Source organism: Gambusia affinis, linkage group LG19, assembly GCF_019740435.1.
Source record: "Gambusia affinis linkage group LG19, SWU_Gaff_1.0, whole genome shotgun sequence".
NCBI lineage: Eukaryota > Metazoa > Chordata > Actinopteri > Cyprinodontiformes > Poeciliidae > Gambusia > Gambusia affinis.
This window is the reverse complement of record NC_057886.1, coordinates 21,832,659-21,848,799: the sequence shown is the minus strand read 5'-3', so window position 1 is coordinate 21,848,799 and position 16,141 is coordinate 21,832,659. Positions and strand designations below refer to the sequence as shown.

The 16,141-nt window shown below is 37.8% G+C and overlaps 2 protein-coding genes across 2 annotated transcripts; one reads left to right on the top strand and one right to left on the bottom strand.

The window, feature by feature from the left end:
• The first annotated feature begins 977 nt into the window (after nucleotides 1–977).
• On the top strand, nucleotides 978–4,660 carry LOC122822632. The gene is made up of 4 exons (XM_044101478.1): nucleotides 978–1,036; nucleotides 1,648–2,229; nucleotides 2,318–2,434; nucleotides 3,474–4,660. Exons 1-4 carry the CDS (start codon nucleotides 1,023–1,025, stop codon nucleotides 4,420–4,422), a joined length of 1,662 nt encoding a protein of 553 aa, XP_043957413.1. The 5' UTR covers nucleotides 978–1,022; the 3' UTR covers nucleotides 4,423–4,660.
• A 2,912-nt stretch (nucleotides 4,661–7,572) lies between these two features.
• On the bottom strand, nucleotides 7,573–14,536 carry LOC122822631. The gene is made up of 5 exons (XM_044101477.1): nucleotides 14,509–14,536; nucleotides 12,785–12,839; nucleotides 12,026–12,592; nucleotides 11,798–11,911; nucleotides 7,573–10,821 (listed from the first exon to the last, which is right to left on the bottom strand). The coding sequence occupies exons 2-5, from the start codon at nucleotides 12,796–12,798 to the stop codon at nucleotides 9,765–9,767; spliced, it is 1,752 nt and encodes a 583-aa protein (XP_043957412.1). The 5' UTR covers nucleotides 12,799–12,839; nucleotides 14,509–14,536; the 3' UTR covers nucleotides 7,573–9,764.
• Nucleotides 14,537–16,141: the final 1,605 nt, after the last annotated feature.

Sequence of the window (16,141 nt, the reverse complement as noted above, 5' to 3'; positions counted from 1 at the left end):
TTTTTTAATCTCTTCTGTCGATATTTCTGCTTCCTTCACTGTAAAAACACAAAATTTACCAAATATTTTGTCTAATTTCTAGCGCAAATATCTTGGTACACTTGAGTAAGACAAAACTAACTTCAGCAGAATTTAGTAGTTTGTTTAAAGACAGTAATTTCTAAATATTGATGAAAAAGCACTTTATACATTGGCAGATTATTTAGTTGATAACAAGACATTTTTCCAAATAATTTGCCAACGGAACAAAAACGTTTTCATCAATATTAAGACATTATTGAAGTAAAACAAGCTCCTTTATCTTGTTGAAAAGTTACGTGTAAGTTAGTTTTGTCTTGTTTCAAGTGAACTGATTTATTTGCACAAGAAACTAGACCAAAATATTTTGGTAATATTTGTGTTTTTGTAGTGTACATTTATATCTACTTAAATGAAAAAAGGCTTTCTTTGTGTTTAAATAACATTTTCTGATGATGTGAAACAGAACAAATCTGTTAGGAGGAATACTTTTTCCCAGCAATACGTGTATTAACTCCAACTTTAACAGAAATGTTACGATGTGTATTTACAGTAAAGGTCATACAACCAAATTATCAGAAGGAATTAATAAATGATTTACCTTTTTATCATATTTTACTCTAACTGGCAGTAGAGCTGCCGGGTGTTTAAACAAATGTCCTCCCTTTGTCAATATTTAATCTTTTACAACCTGGTTCATGAAAAATTTGAATTTATATATTAAAACCATATTTATTACATGCTGATCTATTTTTGACTTGAACTAAGATTATAGAAAAGGAAAAAGCTCCAGCACGGCTTTTTCCTTTCTGAAGGCTGTGCTGCTTTTGTTGGGCGACAAAAACAAAACAAAAAGCAACTGAGGTTGTAAAGAAGGTGTGGTTTAGAACAAACAGGCAGAAACTGAAACCAGCTACTTATGTTTTATTATAGGACGGTTTTTAATCAGTCGGTCTGGAGAGCTGAAGACAGAGCAGGAGGTCAAACTGTGAGGATCCAACAAAATGTTTGGAGGAAGGTAAAGAAAAGAAATAACTTAATTTACACAATTTATTTACATCTGTGATTAATTAATCAACAATCTTCACAGCATAAGAAATAACAATGACTTACTTCTGTTCACTCAAAATTCTTTAACTTAAACTTTGTGAACACATACGCATCATTTTTTAAATCTTTTTTAAACGAGGAGCAGAGAGAAAATGCTTCCTGAACAAAAATATTTAATGTATTTTTCTCAAGCTAAAGGAATAAATATAGCCTGTTAATAATGATCTGATTAAAATTGATGTGAATATTTCCACTTTTTTTACTCCATACTGGAAAATAACTTTTAATGCATCTCAAATCAAGTGAACGATTTGTTGTACAGCATATCTGCCTTGATATAACATCTGTCTGACACAAAGATATTGAACTTGATGTTAGTATGTGTTGTATTTAAGATCATTTAAATAGTTAAAATTACATTTAAACAGGAGAATGTGCCATGCTTGGAAAAATCTCAAACAGTTTAAAAGATATAATGCCAGTGAGTGAGATACATGTCAAGATAAAGTTTAAATCATGGTAACAATAAAACTGTTTCTTTTTGTATTATAAAACAGAGTAACATTTCCTATCCTGCAGGTGGAGACTACAGCGCACCTTGTGTCAGTACGTCACTGATACTCTGACTTACATGGCAACAGTGAAAGATTTTTATGAGATATTCTCAGAATGGAAGGATTGCAGGGAAATAGAGTATGTGAAAATGATAAGTATCACAGAAAAGGCTGATGAAATTGACCCCACTTTTGCCAAGTCAGAGGGCAAACGGGCGTCTTTTTGTAAATATGTCAAGAGCGTTTTCCAGCGCAAGGCGGAGAGTAAACTTTTAGGTCTGGAAAATGAGCTGGCTGAAGTGCTGAACGACACGCTGGAAGGTCTGGAGAAACTTGACTCTTTCTTGGATGCAGTGGAGATGCTGGCGGTCACTTCGCTCCATCTGTTCACTGAGAACCAGATCGTTTACCTGCCTGAAAAGATCAGCTTTGATGATGTTCAAGCTGTGATCAGCACTGCACAGCAGATCTGTCCTCTCCTCCTGGAGTTCAAAAGAGATGCAAAGTCCTTCTTCCTCCCCAACCTTCACAATGTGGAGGTTCTGGCGTTACAGCTGCAGAATTACATGGACACAGCCAACAGGATATGTGTAATTCACAGCCAGAGGTAATCTATATTATTAAACATAAAGAAAGAACTGTGATATTATTTTGAATAAAATAATAAAAACATTTTAAGATTTTATCTTTCACAGCTTTAACTTTGACATTTGCATGGAAATGGCTGAAGAAATTGAAGTGAACACAGACAACCTGTGTGAAAACGACACGCAAAAGATGACAGATCAGATTAAGCTACTTAACAAAATCAGGTAATTTCTAAATATTTGTTCTGTTAAATATTTGCAAGGAAGCTGGAGCTTTTGTAGATCCTTTTAATATAAAACACAAGTAGAAAACCTGGTAATGTCACTTTATAGCAGGGGTAGCCGGTTACATCCTTCAACTTTAAAGCTACAGCATTTAATTTTTTATTTAAAAAAAAAAAACTTTTCCACACATTTGTTCAAACTGGAGCGTTTCAGAGTTGTCAATCATGAAACAAGAATGTGGCCCTGTTCAGGAAATGGGTTCATAGTTCCTATGACAGATGAGTTTAGGGTTACTAAGGTGTGGCGTTATTGTCATGATAAAGAAAAAGTTCAGCACAAACACACCTATTTCTTCACAGTAGAATATTTATAGTAGAATAGTTTGTATGCAGTCTTAATTTACTACAGTCAGTCATGCCATTAGGATTCTGTCTTGAGGCATTGGGTTCACTGTGTTAGATTAGCTAGTAGCAGCGGTAGCTAATCAACCACAATGATCACTTATTAATAATCGCAAAATAAACACCAAACCTAAAAACATAACATTCTAGCGCACTGAATGTTCTGTTCTCTGTGCGGAAAATATGTGCTTCTTTTTGGGGTGTTGAATCCTGAAACGAGTATTGTTATCAGTTGCTATGGCAACGAGTGTGCGTGTAACATTGTCGACTCAGAGAGGGATAAAAAAAACTGTGATTTTGAGTCGTCCTTTAACGGGTTTTCTGCGTTATTTTTCCCTTTGCTGTGGCGCACTGAATTAATTTAATGAATTAATTACTTATTAATTTGTAAAGAATCGTCTCTCTGCCCATAGTGTGGTGCGCATGCACAACATTTCTGGATGTCCGTATAACCGTGTGTAACATGCACTTATGTCAAAACGGTTTATTTTTTTCTTGTTTTCATGTGTGTTAAACATTTTAAATAATCTTCTAACAATTTCTTGAATGAATTGTAATTATCTTGTATATAAATTTTATTCAGTTTTTTTTATTTTCCATTTCATGTTAGAATTATTGAATTAAAATTTGTCCCACAGGATGGACGAGGACTTTCGGACGGAGTTCCTGTTCCAGAATGTCTCTTCTTCTGATTTCATCAGCATCTTTAATGAGCAACAACCCAAACTGCTGCAGTTTCTAGATGAGGTGGAGCAGTGTGCCGTTGAGTTAGACAGGATGAACAAAGGAGCAAAGATCTCCAGTGTGGCAGGGAGCTCAGTGGGAGCAGCTGGAGGCGTCCTCTCCATTGTTGGTTTGGCGTTAATCCCAGTCACAGCCGGAGTGTCTTTAGGGCTGACCATCGCCGGGGTGTCGATGGGGGTAACAAGTGGAGCCAACAGCTTGGTAACCACCTTAACAGAGGTTGGAGTTAATTCTACTCAACAGAAAAAAGCAAATGAAGTCTTTAAAAGTTTCACAGAGGATTTCCAAAAGGTCCAGGATTCTCTTGATAAGGTGATGAAACAAGTTAATAATCTGGAGCCAAGTAAAATAGACGTGTTGTTGGGAGTGGTCAAGAGTGTTCCTAAATTATATACCATAGGAAAGGGTATTGATTCCATTGTTGATGCTGCTTCTGCTTTGAAGACTTTAAAAACTGAGGATATTGTTGCAGGTGCAGGAAAAGCTGTACTACAGGATACAAAAGCTTTACGTAACGTTCCCAGGGTGGCAGCAGATGTTCCTGATATCGGTCAGGCAGCAGTTAAAGGGCCACTCGCTCTCACCAAGGGAGCCAGAGCTGGCTTCATTGTGCTTAATGCCCTCTTCCTTGGCATGGATTTATTCTTTATCGCCAAAGACAGCATGAGTCTGGCCAAAGGCAGCGAGGCTAAAGTCTCAAAGTTCCTCAGAGCCAGAGTTGCATTGTTCCGCTCGCAGATAGAGTCATGGGAGAAGCTCTGCAGCTCTTTGTGTCAAAGCAAACTGACCAAAGAAGAAAACAAAAATATACTACGGATGGCATTTTTTCAAGAAAACATTTAAGAAAATAGATCTGAAGGGTTAAAGAGAATAAAAGTCTGTATGACATTAAAAACTGGTACATAATTATACTGAGACACACCAAGTTTTAATAACTTCACGTTTTACCAGCTGAAATGAACGAGACACATAAAACTAATGGTTTTGATCAGTTTGTTTTCTGTAACAGGATGTTGTGAAAACTGGTTTAGAGGGGTGAAATTTTCCAGGTTCATACAGAAAACAGATCATAAAGGCCTGAGGGATATAAGTGACCTTGCATTTTGATTTAATGATTAATATATATATTAATCATTAATATATATATTAATCTGCAGGCTGCCTTCCTCATCATCTGAGGATGGCAGCCTGCCTCCAGCTGCCTGCTCCATCACACACACTTCCTGATCATCACACACACTTCCTGCTCCATCACACACACTCCCTGCTCCATCACACACACTTCCTGCTCCATCACACACACTCCCTGCTGGACCTCAACTCTTCATCACCTCTTGTCCTGCAGCTCTGATTTTGCTCCATCAGTTTCAGACTTATGGAAATTTATTTAGATAGAATTTATTTTGTATTTTGACCATTTGATTCAATATTTTTTCCTGATTTCTGCTGCTGCATCAAGCTGTAACCGACTCTTGCAGAATAATTTCTTACTAATAAAAATCAACCATAAGAAAATCTAAAAGATTGTGTGGACATTGAACTTACTGAGTCATGAAGCAGAACTGAAACTAATGATTGTTTTAATAATCAATTGTTCTGTTTTTTACTCTGACAATCAGATAAAAATTGATACATTCTGCAGATTTTTTATTTAACCACTCAAGCTTTTTAATGCAATATTGTAGAAACAAAAATGCAAATAAAATCATTTTTAAAAACAAGGGGGAAAAAATATTTTATTGCTCAAAATGCAGTAACAATATTTCCTCTAATGAACATTTGATCATGTGAAGCAAATGAAGCATCTGCAGCTAAAAAACCTGTGAAAAGATCAACCTTTTCAAACTGACTTAATGCAGCCCAAGACTGATCTGTTTATTATTATGGATTAACAAATTTATAGCAAAATACATTTAATATGATATTTCTAATTATTTAAAGTCTTTAGGACACACGTCCAGGTCGAGTCTAAAATCTTTCAGTGAAACTTGATTCAGATTCTCAGACTCTGATGTTCGTCTCTGTTCACCATCTTCAGCTCTTCAAATTAAAAACATTCAAACTGAAACACATTTTCTGATGAAACATGAAGCAGCTTGTTGACCTGATATGAACTGTTCAAAGAATGAATTTTACTTTCCTGGACTCCTTGGAGACGATGGATCAGCTTCACTGATTAAAAGAACTGGGTTGGATTTTTACTTTCAGTTTCACTTTCCTGTAAACCAGCAGAATCACAGAAATTCCACCAATCCCTCCTTCATATCCTCCTCTTCCTCCTCCTAAATATTTATTTATGCTAAAGAAAATCTAAAAGATGTTGTGGACATTCAATTAATGAGTCACCTCAAAGTTCTTTGAAGGTCGTAAAATAGTTATGATGTTTGATTCTGGGGAGGAAAACATGGAAAATATTTGATAGTTTGCTTTTAGCCCAAAACTAGATATAAAACAACCTGGTTCAGTAACAAGTGCTAGTTGTAATAAAGAGAAAGAGCGACAGTTAACAGATGAGCTCTGTGAAACTAGTTTTTGCTGCAGGCTGTTCAGTCTGGCTGATTCACAGGGGGAAGGAGGATGGGACACCTGGATGGAGGCCGTCAGGAACCAGGAAAATCTTTCTCTACACCAGTTAAAACAGAGTTTAGATCAGTTCTGGACAGGAAATCCCAGCAGATTTAGGAAACTCATTTCACCCCTTAGACAGAGAGCTGGTAGCACAACTCCCCTCTCAGAAGATGAAGTAGAGAGAGAGAGAGAGAGAGAGAAAGAATGGAGGGCGGGGGCGGGGGCGGGGGCGGGGGGTGTTGCGCAACAACACTATGAGCAAAAAATTATAAAAACTGTGGAAGGCCCCCTGTTGGTCAGGGGCCCTTGGAATTATCATAACTTTTCCTCCCTATATGACGCCCCTGTTCCAGGCATAAGAGCCAAAAAAATATGTATAAATATATGGTTATATATAAATATATGGTTATATATAAATATATGATTATATATAAATATATGGAGGTTTTGCCGCCTAGTTTTTGCCACTAGGTGGAGCTGCAGGCTCATGTATCGGAATCAAGGGGCGACAGATTCGAGGCAGGTGTTGAACACCGTGTTAATACTGTTACAGTTTACTTTAAAGTTATTCTGTTTTGTGCACAAATTGTCTGGTTGGAATAAAATAAACTGTTAACCTGCAATTCAAGAACAGGACGGACTTTTAAATGCCACTACAGCCACATTAACCACCCAGCAGACTGTTATCAAAACAGCTGCAGATCAACACTGACCCATGACTTTACAGTCATCCAATGCTCTGTATCTGTTTAGTATATATTTAAAACAACCATTAATACCATGTGTTATGCTGTGTATCATTGATAGAGCAATAAATAATTATAACCAACAAACTGTGTTCATCATTCTCAGAATAACTAAAATCTGCATGTTGTGATGTTCCTTAGTAAATATCTACAGTTGAGTCAACCGACTCTCATGTCTTTAATCACAAACAAGCAAACAAAGTTTTAAAACTTTAACAGCCTTTAGGTTCAGCTCTGTGTTCACCATGATAGATCTGGACGTTTCTTGTATCACTGCAAATATCACACCAGTTCATTTGTCCAATTCTTGCTCCATGTTTTCCATATTTATAAACAACACTTCATAGATTTATAAAACTCTTCCTGAGCTGCAGGCAGAACTTCATCCATGATCCGGAGTGGCTCCATCATTCTCCACCTCATGACCAAAGTCTTGGAGATGCTAATTTTTATTTAACAACCTTCACAGTTTGAATGTAGATAAAGATCAAATCATCAGTATCACAGTCACTATGACGGATATTTTTCTTCGAACGGAAAAAGATCTGAGGCTTAGAAGATCCATTTTCTTTCAGTTTGATGCACAAACTCTTTGTTTTTGTTGAATAAATAAAAAAGAAACAAATTAAAATTTAATTTATAAATCAAGCTTTATTACACTTTCAACAAAATCCTTTACATGGATATACCTACATATTTAATGTTGAATTATGTATAAATTTCATGTCATTCACTGAAAATCAAAAGTATTTGTCAGGTTCAAACACCTATCAAAGACAAAATTAATTAAACACAGGAAAGACAAGAGAGATGGATTCTGAATACTTGCAAGGAGAACAGACAGAGATGTGCTTTCAGTTACAATCTCCTACGGCTCTGAAATCACATATCCCTGCTCATCTCTTTTATTGTATTTAGGATCCCTATCACATTGGGCGCTGCAACTCTCAAAGGGCGGGGAAAACAAATCAACACATAGTTGCAGCGCTAATGACAATCACTATCTAGACACATATTATCTACACACTAGATTCTTCTTAAACTCTGCTGGAAGCGGTTGTCACTGCTTTCTCCCAGTAAGGCCTCAGGAAGGAATCAAAGTTATTCAACACAGAAACATTCTTTATACTAAGATTAAAATGAAGTAAAAGCATATAAGTAAAAACATTATAAAGGTATAACTATAAGGCTACATGAATAACAAATAATTGATAATACCAATAATACAATTTACCCAACAGTATTTTGAAAACAAATTGAGCAAAGCCGTGTGATTATGATAAGCCATATTGCTCTAAAATAAAGTTTATATCAGATTCTCTCCTTCACTCTCAATCTGGATTTCTTCTAGACTCTTTATATGAAAACAAATTACAAAACAAAACGTCTCTGTTGGGTGAATCCCAAAGAGATGTCTGTGGCATGCACTCACTTAACATAGGTCTACATAATCCTACAATAACATGATATCACTTTGGCATGATGTTGGCGTACTGACAGCCACGCTATCTATCTTCGGATTAAAAACAGGGCTGCCCGCACTGACGCGGCTCAGGGATTACATCACACGAAGCGCCGTGCGTGTCCCTATTCCCAAGTCCCTCAGGAAGTATTCCGGGATACATGACAGTGAAAGAAATTTTACACCCAGGACTTCATAGATTAGTTGATTAACGTCCTTTTTTCAACAATGGGCAGTCCCAAAAAATATGAAAGCAGTCCGCAGAAATCACACCGCACTCCCTCCAGCAGTAGGATTGTGAATCACCCAGCTTCGATTTCTACTTAGGCGTAATGAAAAATCTGATTAGATTCTTCCAGCAGAAGTCACGTCATGTTAAAGAATTTGTGGTAGACAGAGTGTTCTTCCAAACCTGCACCCAGGTCGCAGATAAAATTGTTACATTTGCTTCTTTTTCCCATCTTTGTTTGATGTAATTAATCGAGTCCTCATTCATGGATGCTAATTTTCTGTAACATTTGCCAATGATGCCTTTTATATTTTATATTTTCAGTGTCGCTTCTTGATATTAACCTCATCACATTGATATCTGCTGCTGTGTTTTATCAGACAGGTTATTCAGCCTTTGAACACTGTGGCTTTGTGTCAACTTGCTGTCAGGCTGGCTGCTGTTTTGGCCTCTAAAAAAGTATTTTCACCACTTACAAGTATCCACTCCCCAATAGAAGTATTCACGACTCATTAAAAATATAAACTGTTTTCCGATAACTGGTATGGTCCTTTTGGCTTCATCAGGACGTGATCTGCAGCTCTCGCTGGAGCGGTTCACAGCCGAGTGTGAAGCGGCTGGGATGGCGATCAGTGCCTCCAAATCCGAGGCCATGGTCTTGAGCCGGAAAAGGGTAGAGTGCCTTCTCCGGGTCAGGGGGGGTGTCCTGCCCCAAGTGGAGGAGTTCAAGTATCTCGGGATCTTGTTCACGAATGAGGGAAGAAGGGAGCGGGAGATCGACAGGCAGATTGGTGCAGCGTCTGCCGTCAAGCGGGCGCTGTACCGTGGTGAAGAGAGAGCTGAGCCAAAAAGCGAAGCTCTCGATTTATCGGTTGATCTACGTTCCCACCCTCATCTATGGTCATGAGCTTTGGGTCATGACCGAAAGAACCAGATCGCGGATACAAGCGGCTGAAATGGGTTTTCTCTGTAGGGTGTCTGGGCTCTCCCTTAGAGAGAGAAGCTCAGTCATCCGGGAGGGACTCAGAGTAGAGCCGCTGCTCCTTCACGTCGAGAGGGGCCAGTTGAGGTGGCTCGGGCATCTGGTCAGGATGCCTCCTGGACGCCTCCCTGGTTAGGTGTTCCGGGCACGTCCAACCGGGAGGAGACCCCGGGGAAGACCCAGGACACGCTGGAGGGACTATGTCTCTCGGCTGGCCTGGGAACGCCTTGGGATTCCTGGAGGACCTGGAAGAAGTGGCTGGGGAGAGGGAAGTCTGGGCCTCCTTCTGAAGCTGCTACCCCCGCGACCCGACCCCGGATAAGCGGAAGAAGATGAATGGATGGATGGATAAAATGGCTTCTCAAGCATTTCTCTGTTTTCCTCTGCGGTCAGTTTGCTGCGACACAGTGAGTTATGGATTTTCTCCCAGGCCTCGATCTCTGAGCGCCACAGAGCAGCTCTGGCTCTGAGGAACTTAGAGACCTTAGTCTCTGTCCCTTTAGCCAGGGCCATGCTGTCTTTAGTTATGAACAAGATATCCATGCCAAGGAAGAGGGCATTGGCTGCAATAAAGCCAGCTCTGGCTCCTTTGGCGATAGCAAGAGACCCTTTAGCTGCTGGCTTACCAATTTTAGGAACAGTTGAGGCCATTTTGCATACAGTACCCAATGCTTTTCCTTTCTGTAGTGCAGCATTACCTGCATTTGCAACAGCAGCTGCATCAACAATGAAGCCACCAGCCTTTTCAATACTACGTACATTTGCAGCAATCTTTCCTGTCATGTGAAGCACATCTTCACTATTTTGTGTAACTCCAGCAAATGGCAGTTTGGCCGCCTCTTCCAGACAGTCCTGGATTCTCTGAACACCAAACATGAATCTTTGAAAGGCTGTGTTTGCTTGTTGTGTTTTTGTATGATTAACTCCAGCCTCTACTACAGTGGTTACTACACTGTTCACTGCACTGGTTGCTCCCACAGCTGCACCAGCAATGGTCAACCCCAAAGACACACCAAATGTAACTGGAATTAAAGCAAAGCCAACAATGGACAGGATAGCTCCCACTGCTCCCACTGAGCTCCCAGTCACACTGGAGATCTTTGCTCCCTTATTCATTTTGTCTAACTGAACAGCACATTGCTCAATCTGATCAAGAAACTGCAGCATCTCAGGAAGCTCAACATTGTACTTCTTAACAAATTTTGAGTAGCTGGACCTCTGGAACAGGAACATCATCCGAAAGTCGTCGTCCATCCTGGGGACAAAAATGATTCTTATTGGTTTTTCGCTTCTAAATATTGGGAGATGATTAAATTAAAGCCGCAGTATGTAAATCAATCAATCAAATTTAATTTGTATAGCACATTTCAGCAGCAAGGCATTTCAAAGTGCTTTACATCAAATCAAACACAGAAACACAATGCAACATGGAATCAATAATCAAAACAGAACATCAAGTCAGATTCCGTCAATAAATTTGTAATTGATTACATTTCAAATAGAATCCTAAACAGGTTGGGTTTTAGTTGAGTTTGCATCCATAAAAGGTTTACCTGTTACACTCCTGCTGTGTTATATGGAACAAAATACCTATTGCTATTTTTATATGTAAACAGCCTTTCAAAGGGCTTCTGGCACCAGACTCTGTACACCTCTATCACAGAATTTTGCTCTGGGACTCTGCCGTCCCTCACAGATATATTGAAACTATTGGTGTGTTGTGACAGTATAGCACACAACATATAATCTGTGAAAAATTCAGTGATTTAGTGCCAACTAAAAACAACCAGTCAGGGCCAGGAGGAAGTTTTAACTCTCTGTGTGGCGCTGATCATCCCCTGCTCTTCCTCCATAGTTTCAGCTAAGCTGCAGCTAACAGACCATCATCAATGCTCAGGCTAGTTAGCATAGCAACTGATGATGGTGGATAAATAGTTTCACTGTAATGGTAACTTGTTTGTCAGCCCTTTGCACATTTAGCAGCAAGTACATGAGGATGATTGACAGCTCTAAGACCCGCCTCCTGGCTCTGATTGGTTATTTTTGGTCAAGCTACTTTTCAGAGGGAGATAGCAGCTCAGGGATGAGGTGGAGGAGATCGATCTTTTCACTGATTATCTGTGAAACTGTCACAACATGACAGATATGGAAAAAACTTTTTAAAAAATTACTTTTTATAAATGTTACTGCAGCTTTAAGTCGGTAGGACTGTTATTTCTGGAGGAACTTACCTGATTTTATCAAGTTGTTTGACCTGATCAGTCATTTTTTGCATTTTATTATCAGATAAATCGCACTCAATATCAATGTCATGTGTTATTTTCAGGAAAATGTCGATTCTGAAGCTGTGGAAGACAGAAAAAAGTCTGAATGTTTGTTTGTTAGAAAATATTTTAGTATTATGAACATGTTATGTACGTAACAAAAAACTATTTATTTCTTGATGAAGACAAATTTACCTGTCAGAAAGGTTTTCAAATATTCTCTCGCTGGTGTTTACATGTTTTTCCAGCTGGTACAGCAGAACCTCCACATTGTGTCTTGTGGGAACAAAGAAAGCCGCTGCATCTCGTTTGAACTCCAGTAGCAGAGGGCAGATCTCTTGTGCAGATTTGATCAAATCCTGAACTTCATCAAAGCTGATCTCTTCAGGCAGGAACAATATCTGGTTCTCAGTGAAAACCTGCAGAGATGTGACGGCCAGCTTCTCCACCGCATTAGAGAAGGTGTTGAATTTCTCCAAACCTTTCAGTGTTTCTTTCAAAACTTCATCCAGCTCCTTCTCCAGTTCTGCAAGTTTTCTGTCTGTATTTAACTGGAATTTGCTCTTTATATTTTTCATAAAGCTTGACTTGCTGGAAGGAGGATCAATCTTATCAGCTCTTTCTTTGATGTCTCTGATTTTCTCCACCTCTTTCTCTCTGCAGTTCTTCCATTCATAGAACATCTCACAGAAATCTTTAACATCTACCATATGCCTGAGAGTATTTGAGACATACCGACTCAAGGCCCGCTGCAGTTTCCGTCTGTAGAAGAAATGTCACCCTTTATTTATAAAAACATCTTAACAAATACAAATATGCCCCTTTACAAGTTCAGTTAAAAATGAGCAAAAAAAGACCTTTTATCACACAATGTTGCAATAAAACACTCTGTGATCATTACACTAAATATTCTTATATATTTTTAAATTCAGGTGTATCGAGGGTTTGCTTTACCTATTCCGATCCATTTTCTTTTATCTTCACTGCACCTTTCTTGTTGTATCATCAGCTGTCAAGAAAGCAAATGTAAATTTATAACAGGAACAAAACTCTCCTGTAGATCGTGGAAGTAACTCCAGCAGAAGATATCAGACAGAAACTGACAGAAATCACTCCTGTTCAGCGACTGCTTTAGAAAAGCTGAACAAGAAAACAAAGAGTTCAAGCTGCAGTTACTTAACTTTTCGTAACTATAAAAAAAAGTTACGTTTTTTACATATTTGTTAAAACTGTCACCATGTCGTGATGGTATGACAAACAATCTGTGAAAAGATCAATCTCCTCCTCCATGTGGTCCTTCTGTCATCTGCAGAAATGCACCACTCCCGGTCAAAAACCACCAACTAGAGCCTAATTTTGTTAATTATGCTCACCTACAGGCTACTAAATGTGCTAATGATAGAGAAACAACTTATCATTCCAGGAAAACCGTTTATCTGCCATCACTGGAGGCCTTTCTAACTAGCTTCAGCAATTGTGGGAGGATCCCTTGTGGTGAACCAGCTGTATTATAGCAGAGAGCAAGGGGGAAGGTGTGAGCAGGTGTATACGAGGATGATTGACAGCAATAAGACCCTCCTTCTGGCTCTGACTGGTTGTTTCTGCTGGAACTGTATATTTGTTCAGATGACAGCAGCTTCATAAGAGGAGCTCAATTTATTCCACAGATTATCCGTCTTATACTGTCACAACATGGTGTTAGTGGAGCGAACACTCTGCCTGATGTCATATTTAAGAGCTAAATAAGTTTTCTAATACGTTCAGTAACAACAGCTGGACATAAGGATGGTAAAGAAAGGTAAAATGAACAAGAGAATGGTGGGGAGAAGGTTTAAAGGGAAAGAGAGCGATAGGAGTTGAGGAGAGAAAGAAGTTTAGGAAGAACATAAGTCAACACCCTAGAAGTCTGCCTTGCAGAAGAACAAACTAAGCCGAGAAACCACAAGAAAAAACATGTATATGATAATTAAAACATCACTGAAAAGTACACAGTGCATGTTAATACTAGATGTATTTAGTGTCATCCGCACTCCAATCTGACAAACATCTGAATCTAAACACGTGTGTGTCCTCTGGGGCTGTTACCATTTGCAGTTATTGAAAAAATAAAAAGAATAATCTTTTCAAAGATTATATAAGAACAGTATATTTTTTTAAGTCAGAAGATGTGTTCAATTAAATTCCAGAAAAAACTCTGCTAATTTGTTTTCAAATTTAACTGAAAGTAATTCCTGGTTGAGTGTGGACCAACCAGAAACTTTCAGTCAAATTGCAAATAACATAAGTTTACTAGTTAATTTTATTTTTGTCTTATTAAAATAAAATAAACAGATTTTTTAAAACATATAAGTTTACAATGTTTTTTTTTATATTATTTTCAAACCTTCATATAATCAGATAGAAAAAACAAGATTAACACCAAGAATAAAAAAATAAACATAATAATATATAAAGTACAAAACGTGTAACAATGCAGTAGTATTATAGTAACAATTTTCACAATTTATGCAAAACTCAGGCACTGTTGAAATGATTTGTGTTGTTTTATTGTGGTTTAGCTTTGAGGAATTTGGCATTTCTGATCATTGCAATGAACAATAGTCAGTTAGATCATTCCCAAAACCAAGACCTAATATCCTAAAACAAAACACATATTTTAAGGAATCCCAGTAGCTCACCTTCCTGTCTCCCTGTAGTGGCAGCTCCCCGAACAACTACTGGGTTAGTTTTGGTTCAGAGGTAATAAAGCAGCTCATGAGTCACACCCTTTTCCGTTAAACCCTGACGGTTTAACGGCAAAAAATCCCCAAACCTGTTTGGCATCAGTAGAGTTCAATGACAGAGTAAAGTATGAATAAAAACAAAATTATCACAGTTGTGAAACTCCTTTATAGTGATTTTGTGATCATGGGATTAAAAGACTAAACAGAAAAAGATACTTTGTTTAAACCAAAAGCAGATTATCTATAATTCAAATATTTTCTTCAGATATTAAACCAATAAGCAGATTTATTGTTAAATATTTTGTAAAAACTGAAAAGAAAAATGTCAAAAAGGAAGCTGGGAAAAATTTTAGATATATAATCTTTTTATATGTTTTCTGTTTTAAGAGCAAATCAAGCTCCACTTTACACAACATCACTCAAAGTCAATCTAACAATGACTCTAAAGTTAAAACGATCACTTTTTAATATTAGCAGTACCACTTTTAATAGTTTATCTAGGAGAGAAACACAGCTAACCAGATAAGCTCTGAGAAAATTGTAAAATTTGCAGAATGAAATATTCATTAGTGGCAGCAGTTCAGTTTGTGAGCGACATTTCTAAAAGCAGACAATGTTTGTCATTTATATAGAAAGAATATGAATATGACATGATCCTACCACTTTTGTTTGTTTTTATGCTCATCAGTCTCAGCTACAACAAATCAGTGTTTAGATTTCAAGTAAACCAATTTCAAACATTGAAACAGTTTCACGTAAAAACCAAATAGATGTCAAATTTAGCCTCACCATGCATGAAACTTTAGATTTTTGTCCAGGAGTCTGAAAGCTTTACTGACCACAGATCCATTTATGCTCCAGTTCAGCCTCTAAAAACTCCTTCTGAACATATAACTGCTAATTTCTAACAAATATCTACAGTCATTTATAAAGAATCATTGTTTAAAAAACTAAAGCACTGGAGAGTTTCAGATCCTGTTTCAGTGGGAGTTATGCAGCTTGGATTAATTTCATAGTTTTAAGTTAAAAAAGGTAATTTATGACGAGAAATGCTGGATAGTGATTTGTGCATTGTTTGAAATAAATATTTATGAGGCCAGACAAATGGATGGTGGTGCTCTGTGTGGTATGTGGAGAAATGTACAGTTCGATCTGTAAGACAACTCTGTCGCAGGGCAGAACGAAAATGGCATAAAACTCAACTTCACATTCATTATGACATCTATAAAGAAAAACTACGTTACTATCATTTAACACTCAAACATGCAAGACAGGCCTTCTTTGCAGATGTCATAAACAAAAACATTAACAATGCTCCAGCTTTATTTGCAACAGTTGACAGGCTCACAAACCCTCCTATCACGTTACCACCTGAATTTCAGTCTATTGCTGCCTGCAACCAGTTTTCCAGTTTCTTTTCTTTTCAGAGAAAATTCAAAAAATCAGAGGATTAATCTGCACATCCACTCTAAATTCAGTACCAACGCTGAACCCAAACAAAACAAATACAGGAAAAATGACCCAATTTCAACTACTTAATTATAAAACCCTACAGGAAATTAAAAGTCAGCTCAGCTCCAGTTCCTGC